This window comes from Haliaeetus leucocephalus, unplaced genomic scaffold (assembly GCF_000737465.1).
Source record: "Haliaeetus leucocephalus isolate CR32 unplaced genomic scaffold, Haliaeetus_leucocephalus-4.0 Scaffold1, whole genome shotgun sequence".
NCBI lineage: Eukaryota > Metazoa > Chordata > Aves > Accipitriformes > Accipitridae > Haliaeetus > Haliaeetus leucocephalus.
In genome coordinates, this window is record NW_010972437.1 from 5854760 (window position 1) to 5875457 (window position 20698).

The following is a 20698-nucleotide window of genomic DNA, read 5'->3' on the forward strand; positions in this document are numbered from 1 at the left end:
TGCTAGGTTAATGGTTAGACTCCGTGATCTTAAGGGTCTTTTCCAACTTAAATGATTTTATGATTGTATACCTGATTAGTTGTAATTTTCTACATTTATAAACTATTTAATCTCATAAAATCTTACTGTTATTACCTTTTAATCCATTCATATTTGCAGTATAGTCTTAGTACTTACACTACAGACCAGTCAAAGAGTAAAGGAGGATGTCTGACACAAATACTATACAGATACACAAAAGCCCACAAGTTTTAAAAAACAAATAACCCTACAGAAGTCATATTTTAAGTCCACTTAGATTAATTTTTTTTTGAGTTTATGATAGTTTATTCTTATGTTTAAAAAATTTTGTTAGGATTACACCCCCCCCCCCAGTTATTTTGGGTATATGAGTGTGCAGTTTGTTAACCCAGATTTTCCTCTTAATTTGATATAAAAATGAGTGCAAACAAACATCAATAGCGTAGGAAGAGAAAGCCTCTGCATACATACCTGGCCAGAATCTCCAGTGCAGAACTCTGCAATATCACATTCATTCACTGCGTATCGACAATCATAGCCCCGTGGGAAAAACTAGAAAATTAAGAGTATAGTTCAGGACTAAGATTATGTCTACAAAAGATGTTCCTTTTCATTCTACCTAAAACAGTCTTTGAACTATAACAGGCTGCACATGACTTCCATGGACAACTGAAAAGAACAATAGATATACTGCAGCAACACTCACAAGACACGACGTATTACAGCAGGGTCCATCACTACAATGAGCTCCATTAGAAAGAGAGCACTTCTTACAACAGTCTGCATAGCATTCCTGAAGAAAATATTAAGCAAAATTTTTAGTTTTCCATTTTAAATAAGTTTTTTTCTTCACAATCTTTCCAACAAACTATTATGCACCAGCAGACAAAAGATTCAGTTCAGCACTGATGACTTGAAATTATCAGCTGGAATAATCCTTTGCAGTGCTCAAATACTAAAGTAAAGGGGAAAAAGTGGCATATATGTGCTAGCAACAAGGTGATTCACACCTTCTAAAGCCTCTTCATAAGCGTGGAATAGCCTGTGCCAAATGCATGCTGCTTAGTCAAATTGCATTCAGTGCAGAAAAAAGATTAAGAAAACTAATTATGGGTGCAATTATAATTAAAAACTAGAACTGGGACTCAAACCTACAGGGCAGATTTTTGCAAAAACATTATTGGAATATTTCCAGAGAAGAAAACAACAGTTTACTTATTCTGTCCAAACACAGGCACCTATCTCCAAAGAATAGATAAGGAGCCTACCACTCCAGGCACGCTATCCAGGAAAAGTAAAGGGGTAAGTACTTCTACAGTGCAATTCAAAAATTGCTGGAAAACAGCTACATCTTGCCATTAGTGTAACAGGAACTGTTCTGAGGACAATCTCTGTCTTTGTACTCATTCTCACTTGAAAAAAATGTTTAAACACAGTCCTTGAATGAAGTTGTTCCCTAACAATAGGCAAAACAAATTCACTTCCATAACCTTTCCCCCTCCCTCACCAGTCACATAATTTATCTTAATATATTTTGTAAGAAAGACTTGTGGGGTAATATGTAACTCTACTTGCCATTCGGAAACCGCAATCACATTCTTCTCCTGCTTCTACATATCCATTTCCACACTCAGTGGTTTCAAAGAGCTGAAAGCAAAAAAGCCCCCCCCCCAAAGTAAGAATAAAACTAGTATCAAATGACTTTTCTGTCCCACATAGCCCACTTCCACAATGCTACAGAAATATGGTCTCACAGAGAATATATATGCCATGCTACTGCAGTGGGGAAGGCAGGATGTTTTTCGAGTTCTGCTAGTCAGGATTGTTCAGACATGAAAGATGCACAGCTAAATCACTTGAATACTAGCCCTCTTTAGGAGAATACTGATCTCAAAATTATGATAAACAGAGACAATAAAATAATACTCATGGGGATAACATTTAAACATCATTCCTATTCTATGGACTCCCATTTCTCTGACAGTTCCTTCAAGAAACCAGTCAGCAATATGATCTCTGGGATCTACTCAGGTACCCATACTTGCTCATGCAACTAGCTACTGTCTATTCCAGTGTAACATGTTTGTGCATGAAAATAATAAACATTAAGAAACACTGCCAAAAGGAAGTTCTATGTGCCTTATTAATAAGTTAGAATAACACAACCACATACAGATAGTGCTAAACAGTTAATTGTAGGACCAGATATATACAATACAGATAAATTCTACAGTTCAGGATGATAAAAATTCTGTACTGGTTTCACATATCATAATTTTGATTAAAGGTGATTCAGGATATTTTTCAGTCTTGTCACACAAATAATTTTGCAAAAACCTTGTCTGTTTTCCATATAATAATTCTGCTTTTAAATCCTATAAAGGTATCAGGAATCTCCAATTTAACCAGGATATTAGCAACAAAAACACAATCATCACTAGAACATGGTTGAAATGAAAATTTAAAAGTTAACAAGTTAAAATGAGAACAGATAAATCTACAGCTAGATAAAGGTGAAAGATGCAAATAAACATGTTCTTTCTGCATGGGCTTAGTGGCAGTACAGCTGTTGAGGATTATCAAGATACAAAATCTAGCATATAATACAATACAAATTATTTATAAACTTGGATGGAATTCTTCCTTGATACTTTGATGGGGGGGAGGGAGGCAAGAATCATAACGCCTAATCAAAAAGAAAGAAAACATCTTACTTTCGTTGCATAAACTACATAGGTAATCAATACCACCTACAATTTTGGGTGCCAGCAGCAAAACTACACTGAAGCAATACTCATATGTACTCTTCTTCACTAGTAATGTCGACACAATTCAGAAAAGTGAAATTTCTTTTTTTTCCCCTCTATAAGTCACTGTTAACTACTATGCTTCAGTGGAAATAGCAAGATCTGTTATTCTGAACCTGAAATTAAGTTCTCCATCAGACCTAGTTATCTGACCTGTAGGCCATAAGAAAACAAAAAGGGGTCAGAGTAATGCAAGAAAATACAGCACACACAAATTTCCTACAGCATTAATCAGGAACCACCAAATGTTCATATACATGTCAGAGAATAACTAAAAGGTTGTAATTAAAAATGACAACATGGTGACTGCTTAACACAACTATATTTTATTTACCTAAAGATTAAACACACCATTTTCTACCTTACCTCCCAACCTGCAAATAACAGGATTCAGAACATTGTATGATTCCACCCCCCACCCCACCCCAAAGGACTTTAACTTCAAAGCTGTGAAACACTGACACAGATAACACACAAAGATAATTCAACCATTCTCCTGGCAGCATTTTCACGGAAGTAAACCAGATTTTTTACTGGATAAAGTCAATTTGACAATTTGTTCATATCACCTTGCTAGACAGCCATCATCAAAAAATGAAGCTGTGTTTTTCTTTCTCCCTACTTCCTCTTTTCTGTAAGAATTCTTACATTCTTATTCTAAGATTGCTACCCTGGGAAAAGATTAAAAAACACTCTAACAAGCAAAATTTTTTTAGTTAATTGTGCAAGGTGGTGGTCTATCAAAGGGTACAGCACACTAAACAGAATGGCCTAATAGTCTCACATGGTATTAAATTCTACAAGGACAGCAAGTTTGACACCATAATTAAATAGAATATTAATACTTTGGATTCATCTTACTTTGCAAAAAGAGCTGCATGGAATATTTTTATACTATTCAGCTTTAGAAGGATGTCAAGCTAATATTGCCTTGGAAAAAATTATGACCTTGGTACGTTTTTAGGCGAAAAAAGCAATGGATGGTACAAGGAAACAGCTATAAATTACAGCGTTTGCTGGAAGTACATCGGAAATGAAATGAAGTGAACTTTGAGAAAAACCACAAGCTGCTACTGTCTATATGAAGTAAGCTATTGATTTCTAATTCCTAGTGTGGTAATTGGCAATCTTTTTAACAACCTCAGGCAAGAAGTCCAAGAATTAAGTGTATGTGGAGCACACACTACAGCCTCACTTCTGGATTTATTTTGCACTACTTCCAGCTTAATAAGTAGTGCATTTATGCTGAGTGGGGATGTATATAGCAGTGAAAAATGAACTGCAATATTTGTCATTATCTGAGCATGAAGAATTGATGGAAAACAAGTTGCATTCTTCTTAAGATTATTTTTAAATGTTATGGAAATGAACAGTCAGCTAATGCAAGCAATCTCAAGAAAATACGCACATAGACATTTGAATAAATTTGAGAACAGATGGGTGTTCGTGAAATTACTACATTTTCATTACAATGTTTAGCAGAGGTGCTGACTACCAACATATTTATTACCTTTGTCGGTTTGTTGAAAAGACAAGCACCTCCCCCTCGAAGTAAAAATTCTTTGTATTCTGCAATGCTGCATTTGGAGAATTTCCTGGAATGGTACACCCTAAAATGGCAAAAAATTAGCTGGGTAAATGCCTTGAAACACCAACAGTTACTGGAAGGGGGTGGAGGAGTCAAAACATTTTTTTAATACTGTAAATCCCAGTTTCTTACAACCACTGTGTGCAACAGTATGTCAGCTCAATCTTATTCTCAAACAGTAAAATCAGAACAAAATAAGAAGTTTTTAAACATTTTGCATTTTTACATTTCTGTTATATGGATCAGCAGTATATTAAACTGTAGTCTTCTAATCTTCTTAATAAGGTGAAAACCCACATTACCATAATAGCTGCTATGGATCCTCTCGATTGCATGCATAATACGGTGTTCTCTTAAGTTTGTTTTCCTTGCAGCTTCAGTTTAAAAGATAGATTACATTCCAGATCCCTGATTTCATGACAGGGTTTTAAAACTGTTCAATTCATCTGATCCTGTCAATAAGGTTACTTTTGAAAGTAAAAGTAATTATAGCCATAAAAACAGCTGTATAGGATCAGACTAAAAATCCACTTTACCCAAATCCCATCTCTGATTTTGGCCCTGAGGATATGCCCATAGAAGAGTAGAGAACAGAGCACTGTACTACTACTTGCAGAATATTTTTCCAGCTTCCAACAATTTTCAGCTCAACTACTTTCTCAGGAAGCCGTATTTTGTCCTATTTAATAATCCTCATTGTATTTTCTCCCATAAATTTGCCCAACATCTTTTAGCATCTACAAGATGCTACAGCAAGAAGTTTCACGGCTTAATTACAAGACTGGTAGAAGAACAACTTCATCCTGTTTGTCCTGTCACCTGTTTGCTGGTCTCATTTCACATCCCCTAGTTCTTACAGTGGAAGAAACAGTAATAATTTGCTATGTTGTTCATGATGTTACAGACTTCTCCTTATTTCCTCATTTCCCAGCCTGATGAAAACATACTTTATTAGTCATTCTCACACACAAACTGTCTGATATTTTAATTAGCCATGTTTTGAGATCTGGGAATGAGAACCATTCACAATATTAAAGGTAACCATGCCATAAGGAGGTTCTCCATTCCTTTCCTAGCAGCTCACTGCTACTAAGCTGACATTTCCGCATTGAATTATACTATATATGTAAAAAATGTCTTCTGGCACTGATGGAGTTAAGTGAAAAAGGTTTTACACTGCAGCTAATTACTCACTCATTCCATTAGTCAGTCCTTTTTCAGCTTCTGGGTGACTATCATCTGCTCCTGGCATTTATTTTTTTTTACTGTTACCTTACCTACAGAAGTTTGTTCCACAGCCTCTTCTTCTGATATTTCCATCTGAGACTGGTACTTCAGTGAATTCACCATAGGAAGGAAGCTAGTATCTATTCTGATCAAAGCCTTACTTTGGATTCCAGAAGCAAACTTACCGAATAATTTTCTGTTGCATACGGTGCCTGACAATTACAAGTCTACAGGAAAGCCACACAGCAATTCTACTGAAGAATGAATTTCCAAATACTGTATGAAGAAACTAAGCTAATTCTGTCCTATTTATAACTAATTTTCTCCATGATTTTTGCAATCAAGCTTCCACAGTGAGCAAGAATTCTAACAGGAAGTGATTTATGAAACTCAAAAACCTATGTTTCAGAAGCCATGCTTTTCTGATCAATTGCTTACAGTATAGATAAAAGAATCTCTGGCAGTGTGTAAGGGTAGAGGGCAATGAAACCTGGTTCCCTCCCATATAGATGCGCTTCCCCCTCAGACTTCACTGACCATTTAGCTAAGGATTTGAGAGCACTTGCTGAAAGCTTCACGTTTCTACTTTTATTCATTGGAACAGAAGTAGAGAGATCTATTCACTCAAAATTAGAATTTTGAAGGAATTGGGGGAAAAAAATAATTAAAATTTAGGAGGAAAATAGAAATATCACTTATCAAAACTGTATTATAACACTTTTTCAGCAGCACATAAAAAGTATAACTGGACTTATTTAATAAAAAATATACATTCTTTACTTTTCAATCATTGTAAGTGTGGCAAAACATTAGTGAGTACACTGCATTGCACTTCAAAATGTAAGATTTATGAGTAACTTCTTAAAAAGTGAATAGCAAAGGGAATGAATTGCTGAAAGTTGAAATCATTGATCTGTATGTTTGGGTTGTTCCAACTGCTTCTAGTTTTGCATTTATTAGTACTAAAACACATGGACAAAACCCAATACGCAAATACTTATGACATAATGTAAACTATTAACTCATTCCAGAGCCCTCAATTACTGATAGTTATGACATACCCCGTTTCCTCCATGATGCAACCACCCCAGGATTCAGTGCAGTCACACTCTTCTCAGGCAAGACCAAAATACAACAGAAAAGGAAAGTAGTTATAAATATGCTTAAAATAAAGTACTCACTATAAAAAGAGACCTTGACTAATTATACAAAGGTTAGATGGTTGCTTGGCTGTACAGATTCTAGCCCTAAAATGGAAGCCAGCCCACTTGAAGAGACACTAACATACTTAACATAAATGCAGTACTTTCAAATTACTATATATGCAAGTTCTTAGCCTCAACACAAAGTTTCAGGCAGTATAAAAAGCCAAAAATAGCTGGCAACGTTCTTCCTTACATGCTCTCAAAACAGGCAGCAGAAGGGTATGTGCAGTACCCATGATACTGATGATTAAAAATGTTCACATTTCCTCCTCCCTAAAATGTGTACAGAACACCCTGAAGGAGATCTGTTACTGGACAGGCCACGTTTTTCCCCTTCAGCACAGAATTATTAATAGCAATATGTGTATCAGCCAATCATTCATTAGAAAAAGTAGTTGAGTGAAAATGGATTTACAGTTTACTTACAGCTATAGCATGTAAGTCAACAGCCACCAAATTCATCAAATAAAACCAAAAGATCAACATCTTATGGCTGGTAAAACAGTTACAAACTGCCCGTAAAAATTATCTACAAAAGAAGTAATATTTTCAAGAAGAAAGGTTTCCATAGTGTTTCTCCACAGAAATATTCACAGATTATTTATATGGTTATTTCTGCCCTATCCGGGTCTTTCATTAATCTTTCTCTACAAAGACTATCCAAATAAGGAACCTAAGCTATCATTTTAAAAACCTCTATCTTACAGTTAAAAAAGATACTGATTTCCAAACTATGTGAACTCTGTTTTACCTGTAATCAACAGACAATCATATAGAAAGTATTTTAGCACTTTGCAAGTTTACACAATTCAAAAGCAATGCTTTACAAAACAACAACATTCGCTACTTTTCCACAGTTTCCTAATTCACAGATTTCTGAAGTGATTACAAAATAAAGTCAGCATTATCATTCACATTTTTAAAGACGAAACAGATAAAGTAGCAAAATTGCTTACAAGATGTGAGTGGAAAAACCCAACAATTTTCTTTAGCCCCAAAAAGGCCTTTTCCAGCAGCTGTTACACCTACACTCTACATCTGTTAAGGCCACGTCAATCTAATCTTCTGGCTGCGAAGCAGCAAGGTAACAAATAGAGCAAATGTCACCCTGGACTAGGTTATAGCGTCTTACTGTTTCTTCAATTATCAATCAGGTATTTTTGTATTTTAAGAAGTCGGTGATAGTTCTACAGGAATTACAGATTTCATTATAGTAGATAAGGAGTTCTGAGTTAAATTAATGGTGTTTTTACAATTATACCTTTGAATGTTGGTTATGAATCTCACCTCCTGACACAGGACATCACTGAGGTCATTGCAAAATGAGTGCTAAACTGGTGGTTCTTAGTTTGGTTAAACTCAAATTTTGATGCATATATTTTCAAAAGCAGCAGTTCTTGTTCTACAGTTACAGCAAGTTTGGTATTTTTTCAAATATTACAAAAGAAGAGTTTATATATTTAGCTAAGGAGGACAAAAGAAGACTCCATGTCCATGCACATACTCTGTTTCCTGGCAGCTGGGTCCCATTGTATTCCAAGGTTCTGAGCAAGACTTTGTGCTAGTTCCTGCGCCATGGCCAAAGGGAGGCCATACTGCATTTCAAGGGGAGCGCAATTAAAAAAAAAACAACACAAAAAACAAACCATAAGTTATTGTAATGAACACTACACCCGCTCATTCTGGCTTACCATATACCTACTACTTCAGTAATTCTGTACAGCCAATCACAATTCTGTGTGCATGTAAGGAAAATAAACACAAGTACATAACAGAAAAAATTTTCCTCTCTTAACCTGAGGGAATCCCTGTCCACTGGTTAACCTACAGAAAGGAATCTGATACATATGTGAAATAGTTTTGTATAGTATGATTAACCCATGTTAAAACAGGAGATTTTCATTATTGATTTAACACTGCACTGAGGGGGAAAAAAAAAAAAATCAATACACAGGGACCAAATTTTTCTAGTTTTAATGTTAAAAAAAAATCAGTAAGAATTACATGTCATCAGCACCTTAGAAAATCAAGCCTCTTATAGTGAGAAGACCCAAAAGGATGTTCAGTGCTATATTTCAAATACTCCTGTCTGAGATTTTTGGGTCTAAATTTCTGTCAAATATACTAAATGCCAATTTAAGATCTTAGGAAGAGAATAATACAGACAGGAGGAATGCTTTTTAAAAAGAAAAGCACAGTGAGCAATAGTTTAATGATGGTAGAAGAAGGTTGGCTGTGAGAATCCTAATTTTTTAATATGTAAGTTATCTTTAAAGCCCTGAATACTGAAACATACAAACTCTGAAGTTATAATGTACTTAGTCGTGAAAAAAAATTACCTCATTCACTCCTACTCCTCTGGTCACAGAGCAAACCCCTCCAAAGTAACTTAAGCTGCTCCTTTTATAATGAAATGTCACATTCCTTGCAGACAAACAAAAATAAAGAAAATACAACACATTGGCATTGGGCACCAGGAACTTATTGAAAGATCACACTTTCACACATACTATGATACATTGCATCCACATTAATCCTCATCTAGCATCAAAAGCAACTGCAAGTTTATAAACAGACCACCAGCATCAAAAGAGTTGATTAGATACAACCTTTGACAAAAATACTATTTTTATCTTGTAGAGTCAGAATCAGTCCCAACCCACAAACAAACCAAGCAGAGAAAGCTACAGTACCAGATTTCTAAGAAAATACAATGATAACACTACATTCCAATTTATAATCTGTCAGGAAGGAATTCTGTACTGAAATGTATCAGTGTTGAGAATTTTTTTAATTATGCTCTTAATCCAAACCAATACAAGTTCTAGTTTCAACTCCAAATAAAAAGACTGAGAAGCCTACCTAAAGGGAAAGTAATTCAATACTGCTCTTTAACCCTGCCTCCTTTCAATTATTGTTAGTAAGCCCCAAATAATTTAATTAAATTAATGTAATCTGGAAGATATAAATTAAATATAGATATAAAATAACTATAAATTATTACGAATGACACTTATTTTAACTTCATATGCATAATAATAAATCTATGCAGCCTTGGGCACCCATAGCAAATGACCCTAATCTTTGAAAATTAAATCCTTTTACAACAGCAGAACCAATGTCCCTTTTGTTTTTTTAAATGACAGGATACTCCAGACAGGTATATATTTATTTTTTCAGAACATTCTGACAGCCATCAGAACTTTCAAACTGCAGCTTAACTATACTAAATGCTTAAAGCTAGATGCTTTACAATGGACAGAACTACAGCAAGGGCTGAGGTTAGCAGGCACTTCTGGAAATGGTCTAGTTCAACCCCCTTGCTTCAAGGGGGCTCAGCTGGAGCAGGCTTCTCAGGGCCATGTTCCATTTGTTTTTTTAATATCTACAAGCATGGACACTTCAAAGCCTCTTTGGGCAACCTGCTCCAGCATCTGGCCACCTTCACATTGAAAGTTATTTCCCCAATGCTTACAAGGAATTTCCTGTATTTCAGTTTGTATTCAGTACCTTTCACCATGCACCGAGAAGACCCTGTTTGCCCACTGGCAAACTCTTCAGCAAAGGACACAATACATGCATAAAAGTAATTAAGAGTGCACATCATCAGCACTTTGCATATTTTATGAAAAATGCAATTAGCATTTTAATGCAATGCCTGTATTAAGGCAGTACAGCTATGACAGAGGCTGGAGGAAATTCTTCATCCCCTATTTTTATCTTCCTGTGCAGAAGAAAAATGACAGAAGAATCACAGGGAAGACATTTGTCACTCCATCCTCATGTATGTCATGCTGCTGGCAGAAGGCTTAAGATCTTTATGCTGCACAAGTGAACACACTCTTCCTCCTCTTTGCTTACAATGCCATGAAGTAAAAAAAATACTGTTGCCCAAGGTTGATGTGCCTAATGGTGCAAGCAGAATCTCCCCTCACAATACATTTTGTCTCAGAAAACAATTCATTACAGCTCTAAAGAAGACCTTTCATTAACTCATTAAATCATCACTGCAGCTACATATGTGAATAAATACAGTAACTGGAATGCTCTTGTGGCAGCACATAATTCTGTCAGCTCTGCCCCCTCCTGGTCTTTACTGGGAAAACAGTACATTACACACCTGATTAGCAAAACTAGGTGTCCTTAAGGGCTCACGAGAAGACACTTCAAATACGTGACACTGTCTCCAGGTTGCAAAGACATTAAAATTTCAGTATAGATATATATCAACATGACCAGGGTATATACTACACCTATTAAAAATAGACTAACCTGTTAAAAAATAGATTAAGCTTCCTAAGGAAGGCAGATGTTGATTGATGTAGTGACTACCGAGCAAAAAACTAAGCAAGAAGAGACAGGTAGACAAAAGCAGTAGACAGAAAAGTATACAATAATGTAATAATCTAAACCATTGTATGATGGTACATACGAGAGCAGGTGCACAGCATCAGCATGCTGTTTGATGTAGTGCTGTCGATATTTGGAGAAATCATGAAGCATCTGCAGAGGATTAGGGTGAATATTAATACGATCTCTGTCTGTCCAAGTTTCCACAGCAACAAGAACCACCCTGGTGTTCAGCTGTTCCTTGTATATCTGAGGGCAAAGACAGGACAGGCACAGGAGTAGAACACTGGGTCAAACATGCACAGTTAGCCAGTAAGAGTAAAGCGGAAGGACAAGAGGGATAAAGCAGGAGGGAAACATGGGAAACCGTTAGCTGGTAACGTCCTGGATTTCATAAAAATTAATATTCTGATCAACTTAAATTTTATATTTTAGAGGACAAAAAAAACCCCTTGCTGCTCTTTTTTTGAGCTACTCCCTTTTCTTTGAAATTCTCATGTCAAATAATTTCACCACTGAGTTTTGCAGAAAACCTGTACAAAAATCAGCAAAGAAGAAATGTAAAGGTATACTGGGTGATCTTAAAGAAAAAGAAAAGAAAGATCTCAAAAACAAAGAGTAGCCAAAGCCAATTCCTAAGTCAAGATTAAATAATTTCTCAGTTCTCCAGTATATCCAAAATTTAATTCACATAATGCTTGATTTTAATTTATACTATGATCACTTAATGCTACTCAAGTAATGTGAGAATTAAATATGAATATTAATTTTTCTATTAATTTTAATGTCACTGTAGCAATAGACAAGGAAACAACTATCAGGCCCTAATAATTACAAAACAGCTTTATAATATCCATTTTAACTTTGGCATGATACTTCATTCTGAACTAAAACTGCTGCTCTCTTTAGGTTCAGGTCATAAAATGCCAAATTTTATTAACTAAAGTTATTCAGAACTTGCACATCTATAAAAGAAGCATTCCTTATCCACAATCGACAGTCTGCCCATCAAAAGCCTTACACGGGACACAAAGAATAGTTAGTGATCATACTTAGTTATGATCTAAAAGCACCAGATAATTAATACATTGGCTGCCTAATGCATAAAATACAGAAAAGGCAAGTTCTTTTATCACCTCCATGAGGCACCATATTAAATATTTGCTTTTATTATCTTTTTGCCAAATTATACCTACAATACACTAGATGAATTGCAAATATCGTCCTGCAGTTATGACAGATATAATGAATAAACTAGCACTGGCTAGCATGCCAGTCTTTTGTACCAAGGCAGCATTATCCTTATAAAAAAGTCAGTGTATAATATTCAGCTTAGGAAAAAAGGCAATAAATATAGGAGCAACCAGCTGAGCTCAATTTTGTCCAAGAACTTTGAAGGAAAAAAGAATATTAATATGCTTCAATTTGAGGGAGACAGGCAGAGGACATACATAGAAAACGGTTAACAACATGAGAAAAATCAGTAAAACTAAACCCCAGAAACTACATATGGGTGGATCAATAAAGACTTTACTTGTGTTTGCTGGGAGGAAAACCGTATTTCCTGAAGCAAACAGGAAGGAAAGAATGGAAGAGGGGGCAGAGAACATGGAAGCCTCTGAAAGCCAATATCCTTTTCCCAGTAATATATCAGCAAGAAATACAGCCCACTCCCTATGAACACAAGGGAATAACAAGGCAGAAATTCCTGCTCCTTTCCATGCTTTGTTTAAAGAAAAGGCCATTAAGATGTCATTTTGCAAGACCTCTATCAGGGGACTGAATTCTACACTGGAGAGAAGCTGAGTGTTTCTGTATACACACAAAGAGCAAATAAAAATGGAAAGACAAAAGGAATAGTCAGAGAAAGGAAAGACAGATTAAATAACTTTTGTTAAAATGCAGAAGGAATACAAAGAAATAATGATCAGTTGAGAAAAGAATGAAGATGCCACCCTTTCTTTGGGAATGTCCAATATAAATTGCAGAAATATTATTTCAATTATTTTTATCTGCTCTAGTAACTTTTCTTCAGACTACTGGCATTTTCAGACCATTACACAAAAACATTCTGGAACACTTCCAGTATTTCATGTATTATAGATATATTCACCTAAGTTTTCAATATACGTACAGTATACATAATACTTATATGTAAGATACTAAGAACAAATACTGTATTGCTTCCTCCGAACTAAACAAACTGTTGACAATGTTTTGCACTGAATCATATCAGGCAGTTCTATTGGTATAAATAAAGTCACATGGAAAGGAGACTTAGAGTCAGAATTTTGCTAGCCTTTATATTCATCACTACTAGAAAATCCATACTGTTTCAAAATCTATACTGTTTTCACTACAAACTATACTGTTTTCACTACAAACACAGCTCTGAAATGTGTGTGGTCATTACACATACATCAAAGAGGAAAAAGAAAAATCAAATTTTACCACAAATCTTACTTTTAGTTTATACGCTCTATGTGAAATCGTTCTAAATTTAGTCACAGATACAAGTACGGTACCTGTGTCAGTGCCACCCATTTATCATGTACTACAATGGGATTTTGCGTTTTTCAGCTATACAGATTTATAAAGAAGAATTTTTATTCACACTCTCTTCTTCTCTGAGTATGTATGTGTATGCTTTGTGAACCATACTTGCAGCTTCAACCACTTGTAGTTAGATTTGTTTCACAAATCTAAACTCAATTAAATGTCATTTTTAAGCAGTGAATGATACTGAAAGCTTCTTCAAGTTTGAAATCCCTCCCTGCCAAGGGCTAACTCTGGCAGTTGCAAGCTTTGAGAAAAATGCCAAGGATAATTTGGTGGTTTCTTACACATCCACCCCAGGCTATTCTTCTGCAGAGGAACTGGAAATGAGTTTTAAAATGTAATTTTTATGGCTGCTGGGTTTTTTTAATCCTGATATCTGCTAATGTTAACTTTTTTAATACAGTGCTAAACTAACAAAGTCAGTGATACCATTTTCAGAAGAAACATAGATACTTACAGCATCTACAAGGTTTACCACAGACTTCGCAAAATTGTTTGTGTATGCATTTGAAGAACGGTGCTTTTTGAACTAAAAGGAGAAAAAAAAGTAGAACACAGTGAGAACTTCAGTATTTATTACTAATTCTTTATTTTTACAGCAAGAAAGGAAAATTAATATTTTAAGAAAGAGTAACAGAAAAACTCAAAAAGCTTTTCAGATCACAGCCTGTATCTCATATTCAAGAATCCCTCGAAGATAAATGAAGACATGTATGCTAGATAGCCTTTCACATCTATAAAAGGAGCATTTAGCCACAAGAAATACCCTATTTAAAACCACATTTCAAATGTTCGAGACCAAATTACATGTCAACATGAACATAAACATGAGCTCAAAATTGAGAGGATGCTGTACCCATTAAAACTGTGCTTAACCTGATGAGTTAAATATCAGACTATATTAGCCACATTCCATGACTGTAATTATAAGACATGAAGATGAAGTATTTACCACTTGTCCTGTGTACAGCTCTTTGCAAAGGCATCCTGTCTCTACTATAGCACAAGACTTTTATGATGAGTAGCATTAGTTATACCAAAGCACAAAAAGGAAGAGGGAGTGCATGGTAAAAGTAAATATGTGTTTGAATGTGGAAAGAGTTAAGCTGAATGGCTTAAGTTTTAACTGCAATTTTTTTTCCATTTCTATAGACTTAGATGAGCTGTATTACAAGATCTGCTTCCTAATTTCTGTGCAAGTCATTACAATTGTTTCATGTCTTTCCTCATCCTGCCCCACAAGTCCCCTCTGTTCCAAGTCAAATTTTCCAAAGATGCTGCTATGGTATCTGAACATAAATCCATGACTTTCAAAAAACTGTAAAATCATAAACCAAAATGGCATTACACAATATGATTTGCAGGCAGGAAAAATAAGTCTTCAAAATTTCACAGAAATGGAACACAAAATTCCATAGAACAAAGACGGTAAACTGTTACTAATTTCAACTACTGGTTAAAAGCAACAAACCTCATCACAAATCTCATGAGCAAACATTATCAAGTTCCATGAAAGTGTCAGCTATTCCCACTCCAAAACACAGTGCCCAAAAAGAGGCCTTGAAACAAGAGGGTCTGACTATTCTCTGAGCAACTGAGTAGCTACTCTCATCAAGTTAGACGATTAACTACCTTCCCAAATTAGAATTACAAAACAGACAAATCCTGTTTACCAGAATTATGCTTGGTGCAAAGGTGAAAGTAAAACTGGAAGACATATATGCTTTTAAAAGTAAATAATCTGTTTCTCAAATTCAAAGTCAGAAGTGACACACACACTATATCATAACAAATTTTCCATCCCTTTACATTCCAGTTATTTTTGCACAAGCAATCTAGTTTTATATGGACAAAATGCCACAAAGATAACAAAAAGTTCATCAAACTTAATGATGACACTCATTCATTTGACTGTAGGAAGATAAATTTTTTACATATCCAGTTATTCACTGTTAAGTTCCACAATGCTTCAGCACATCCACAGCAGATTTTAATACCCAAAGATCCTACAACATAGGTTTGCAGAGACCCCCTCCCCTATAACTATTCTCAAAACAAAGCACTTCCAGCTACAGCACTAGTAGGTGCATAGGACGTACAGAGTATCCACATCATGGACTCTGCTCCCCAGGGAACCATGATACGAGAACAAAGTAACGGGGCAGGGGGGAAGGATGGCTTTGTTTTTTTGTTTTGAGCTAATCCCAAACTTTCCCAGAAGTGGAAAGGTAAAATAATATGCTTTGGAAAATGTTCTTTGTTTTCATGAAAGTATTTAAATGCCCAAATAAACAGGAATATACAACATATTCTGTTTAAACACAGCTCCTAAAACAGAAACTAAGTCAGTAGAAAGTGCAACAACCTAATTAAATATGTTGAGCTGTGTCTTTAGTGTTACAGGAAGGGAAAATTTTGTGAAAATACATAGTATTAACCACTTAACAATCCAAGGACCAGAGGTTTAAGATACTTCTTCCAACACAGAACCTTGCTGCAGGAGAAACCTGCCCTCTACTGGTAAGCAGAAAACCTTAAAAGTACATTTAGTGAGCTCCTGGATTGGCAGGCTTTAACTCATAATAGTGAACACTTCCTTAAGTATATCCATTTTATTCCTTGAAAAGAATTATTATCTGCTTCTGTGTCACTGACAACTCTGAAGCAAAAAAATCCTGAATGCTTGTGGTCTGAAGTTCTAACAAATTAAAGCCTGAGTGGAGACAACAGTTAGTGTCTGTAACAAGTGTACTGAACAGGATGGTTGTCTGTCCTTCAAGCATGTCTGTAATACAAGAGGCCAGAGGAAACAGACATAGAAATATTATCTCTTCAGAAGGAACACCAACCACAGACCTCAAACGAGACAACAAAACGTCTGCAACTGCAGTTACTGTGCCCTACCCCTAAACAACTAACACATGAGCACTCTTAAAATAGTTTCCTACCAAGTGGCTTTACAAGTGAAAACAGTTGAAGAAATTTCTGCCCGACTCTTTCCATCAATTCAAATTCCCCCTCCATTGCTGAATTGACACAGATTAAATATAGGTAATTTTTGCCCAGACTATTTCTATGATTTATTAAAACAGATGAGGGAAGGTTGTATTATATGTCTATTCAGCAATGGAACAAGTACAAAATACTGCATCCCATTCTGGTATCTGCTATTTCTGGCTCTTTAAAATCATCCTTCAGTGTTGACAAAAGAGCCCACAATAACATAAAGCATTGGGAAAACATGCAGTAGAGCGAGAGATGCAAGGAGCTCTTACAGAAACTTAGAAGTTTATTTTACTTGCCCATAAAATACGCAGAAACTGTTTTATCAACAGAATTTTATTTTAAAAATGGTCTTGCTCACACAGAAGCAAAGTCATACCAAGAGTTGATGATCCTTATTTGCCTTTTAGTCAATGTAACAGCTGAGAAAGCTAAGCAAGACCAAGGCTCAGAACAAGGCACAATCAGGTGGGTTTTTTTGAGTAATTCGCTGTTGGTTGCAATATATTCTTTGTTACTAGAAAACTTTTAAACCTACACTGAGTATTTTTCCATAAGAGATATGCTTTAGTTAAAAAGTAGCTATTGGACTTAAATTTGTGATGCTTTTCAAAAAGGGTCTATAAAATAGTTGTTTAGGTTTACAAAACTTATTACTCTCCAGGCCCCCTCCTGATTTTTCGTAAGGGTAACACACGGACACTTTGATAGCCTTACTTGGTATAATTAGTGAAAGTAGTAACATTTAAATAACAAAATGTCACTTGGTCTGATTTTTTTCCAGTGATCCCTCAAGACAAAAAGGAAAAAAATGGAGGCTGCTTTCCCCCCCCCCCCCCCCCTTTTTTTTTTTTTTTTTAAATCAAATGACAAACACTTTCTGAATTGAGCAAACAACTTACCTTGTTCTTCATTATGAATTCTGTTTATGAGTATGGCATAGCCAGGAAGAACAATCAGATAGTTTTGTCTATATGCTTTCCTGCATTAAAATTTAAGTTAGTAAAACTAAAAGTAACAAGTTCTGACCTCTTTCTTTATTACTTTAAGGACAGGATATAATTTTAGAATGTTTAGTATGTTTATTCTGGACATAAATGTTTTGTTGCTTTACTTTGTTGGTTATGGGCATATCAAATTATCCATATGATACCAAAGTGTTTCAGACATATTTTGAATATATAACTGCTGTAGAAAATCTTCGGTAACATTAGGCATTATTAGGTACTATGGCCTATACTCTGTCTTACAGTACAAATGTTAACAGCTGCTGATAAACAAAATACTTGACCCAAAGTAGCTGATGCAGCACAGTGCTGTACATCAACCTACGAATTATAATCAAAAGGAAGACTACCACTGAATTGATATACTTACCATTTTATGGTCATTGACTATCATGAGCTCGAGATATTTCATTTCTTCAAAGATACCACGAGATGCCTGACGGATTAAAGAAATTCTCTGAGAAATCATGAAGATGTAGCTATTTTAAAAAATAATTGCAGCTGATTTAATAGGATTACACATAAATATTATGTAGGATGTATAAACCTGTAAAAACTGGGTGAGACATTCAGCTAGGGTAAATAATCATAGCTCCAGCAACTTAGTGAGTTATGACAGACACTGGCTGAGAACCTGAGTCACATCATTAAGAATGTTTAGAGTCTATTCTTTTTGGCTCAGCGCAGTAGCCACCACTGCCTCCCTACTCTCTTATTTTCACAGAGGAAAAAAATCTGAAACACTAAAAACTCTTGGTCTACTGTCCGATTCATCACAGATTTAATGAGGAAGTTACAAAAAATAGATGCGTCCTCAAAAAATATGCTGTGGATTGTGCAACCCAGTGAAGAAATACAGATTAATCTTCTTTAACTCAATTACTCCCCTAGCTTACACATATGCATGTGTAGATCCTGAGGACTGCCCACTTCTGTTCTCTAAGTAACCCAGTTCTGGGTGTCCTCATTTGGATTTTTAATTTAAACATGCTACTTAATGAGCCAAATGAAAATGAAGTCAGATACCTACAAAGTAGGAAGACTTAATTCAAAATTATTCTTTATCCTCAAGCAGACTCAAAACTTAAAATTCTCATTTTCACTACTAAACTTCCATTCAATTGACGTATAGTATTGCCATCACTTTAGAAAGCTTATCTACTTTTCTCCAAATATTCTATTTTTAAAAAATAATCTCTTTTTATCATTTGATAACTGTATTATGAGACAACATTAAGCTACCAAAAATATTTGTTTTCTGAAGCCTATGTTCTCTCAACATTAAAAAATTCGGAAATTAGTGGGTTTGGTTTTGTTTTTATAAATGGTCTTAACTCGGGGTCACACTACTTACTGCTCTCTTTCTTCTCTTTCTCCTCAGCCACTGTAGTTCAGACAGAAAGGGCCATTCAGAACTAGATTCAGTCTCTGTACAAATTACAATTTAAGAATTTCATGGCATTATTTTAAACTACTTATATACACTGTCTAAATCAAAAGTAGATTAAGATCACTAAAATTAGAAGAACCTTTGCTATAGAAAAGTTCATTTTTTAAAATACACAAAATGTGAAATAACTCATATCAAAACTCAAGTAATTTAGAAATCTAAAGTTAGAATTAAAGCATGCTAAGGGAGGTAAAGAGATTGTAACCTGGGCTTAGAATATACATTTTCTTCCATTTTGTGTCCTCAATAGCATTACTATCACTGATTAAATTAAATGATTTGCAGAAGAAAGCTAAATACAGATCTCCGTGGATGGAAATCTTTCAGCTGCTTTTTGACAACTCTAAATTCCATTGCAATAATTGTGAAAAAAAGTCACGTTAGTATCTATTTTTCAAGTTTTTCTAAATAATCAGCAATTTTATATAGACTGTTAACCTCATATTCAAATTTTTCAAGTTATATATACAATTATTTCCAATACTGAAAAACTCATAACATAAGCAAAAACATACCAAGGTCCTGCAACTGCTTGGAGGATTGTGTTCCATAAGTTCTTTGGATGATATGTGGCCTACTTTTACCTTCCTGATAAGAAAAATATGTGACATTTTCTTCTAATTAATAATGTCAAGTAAAAAGTGAGACACTTCTTTCAGTATTTATCATTTTTATTATTTTTCCATAAAATGCAAGCAAACATAGTACCAATTTGGCATAGTACTAATTTGAAGCAATCTATTTACAATCGTGAGCAAATCATGGAGTTTCTCTGCTTCAGCACATTTACTGGCCTACAAAGTATCACAGATGTCTTTGAGATTACTTGAAAAGAGTCCTTTAAAAGCCTTCCTGTTAGAGAACACAGACCGTTTATTCCAACAAATCAAATCAGAGGTAAATATCTAGCTGAAATCTTCCTCCCACAGATGAAAAGCAACTATTATTATTTATGACAAAAATGTATCTTTCTAATTGCAGCAAAATGCAAGAAACTAATCAATATACTATCCATAAGAGGATTGTTTCACCCTGTTTTATTGGTGTATACAACACTTAAAAAGGAGAAGACTTTTAATGCATATTTTCTGTAGAAGTCTGACATGCCCCAAATTATCACATTTTGGTATCTGCTCTAGAAAACAACTATCTTTTCTTCCATAACACCTCTGCAGTACCTGCCAAAACAAGCAATTCTTTTAAAAGGGTAGGATCCTACTGTTCTGTCGCTTCCATAAGAAATACATAACACACTGAAGGAAAATACTGCACATTTTTGCTGGGTTTTTCGGGGGGGGGGGGGGGGGGGGCCTTTATATAGTATCTACTATATTTAAGATTAATCAAGCTGAATAAACTACATGCTGAAGGCTGTGTCCAAGCTATTTATCCCACGTAGTAAGATCACAAAATGAGTCTCTGAAAGCTCTCTGTAGCTGTATTATTTTGATCTTCAGTAGTTTTGAGAAAAATATTCATCT

The 20698-nt window shown here is 35.1% G+C and overlaps 1 protein-coding gene across 2 annotated transcripts in view; it reads right to left on the minus strand.

Annotated features, from left to right (window-relative positions):
- Positions 1-20698, minus strand: part of ADAM23 (ADAM metallopeptidase domain 23) — a 78874-nt gene that overhangs the window by 26259 nt on the left and 31917 nt on the right. For both annotated transcript variants that reach the window (XM_010565129.1, XM_010565138.1), the window contains exons 6-17: positions 19733-19805; positions 19122-19195; positions 18138-18203; positions 14215-14286; positions 11281-11447; positions 9188-9272; positions 8353-8443; positions 6705-6753; positions 4339-4438; positions 1597-1668; positions 728-814; positions 493-573 (exon numbers count right to left, since the gene is read on the minus strand). In XM_010565129.1, the coding sequence (XP_010563431.1) occupies positions 493-573; positions 728-814; positions 1597-1668; positions 4339-4438; positions 6705-6753; positions 8353-8443; positions 9188-9272; positions 11281-11447; positions 14215-14286; positions 18138-18203; positions 19122-19195; positions 19733-19805 (1017 nt within the window). The remainder of the gene's footprint in view (positions 1-492; positions 574-727; positions 815-1596; positions 1669-4338; positions 4439-6704; positions 6754-8352; positions 8444-9187; positions 9273-11280; positions 11448-14214; positions 14287-18137; positions 18204-19121; positions 19196-19732; positions 19806-20698) is intronic.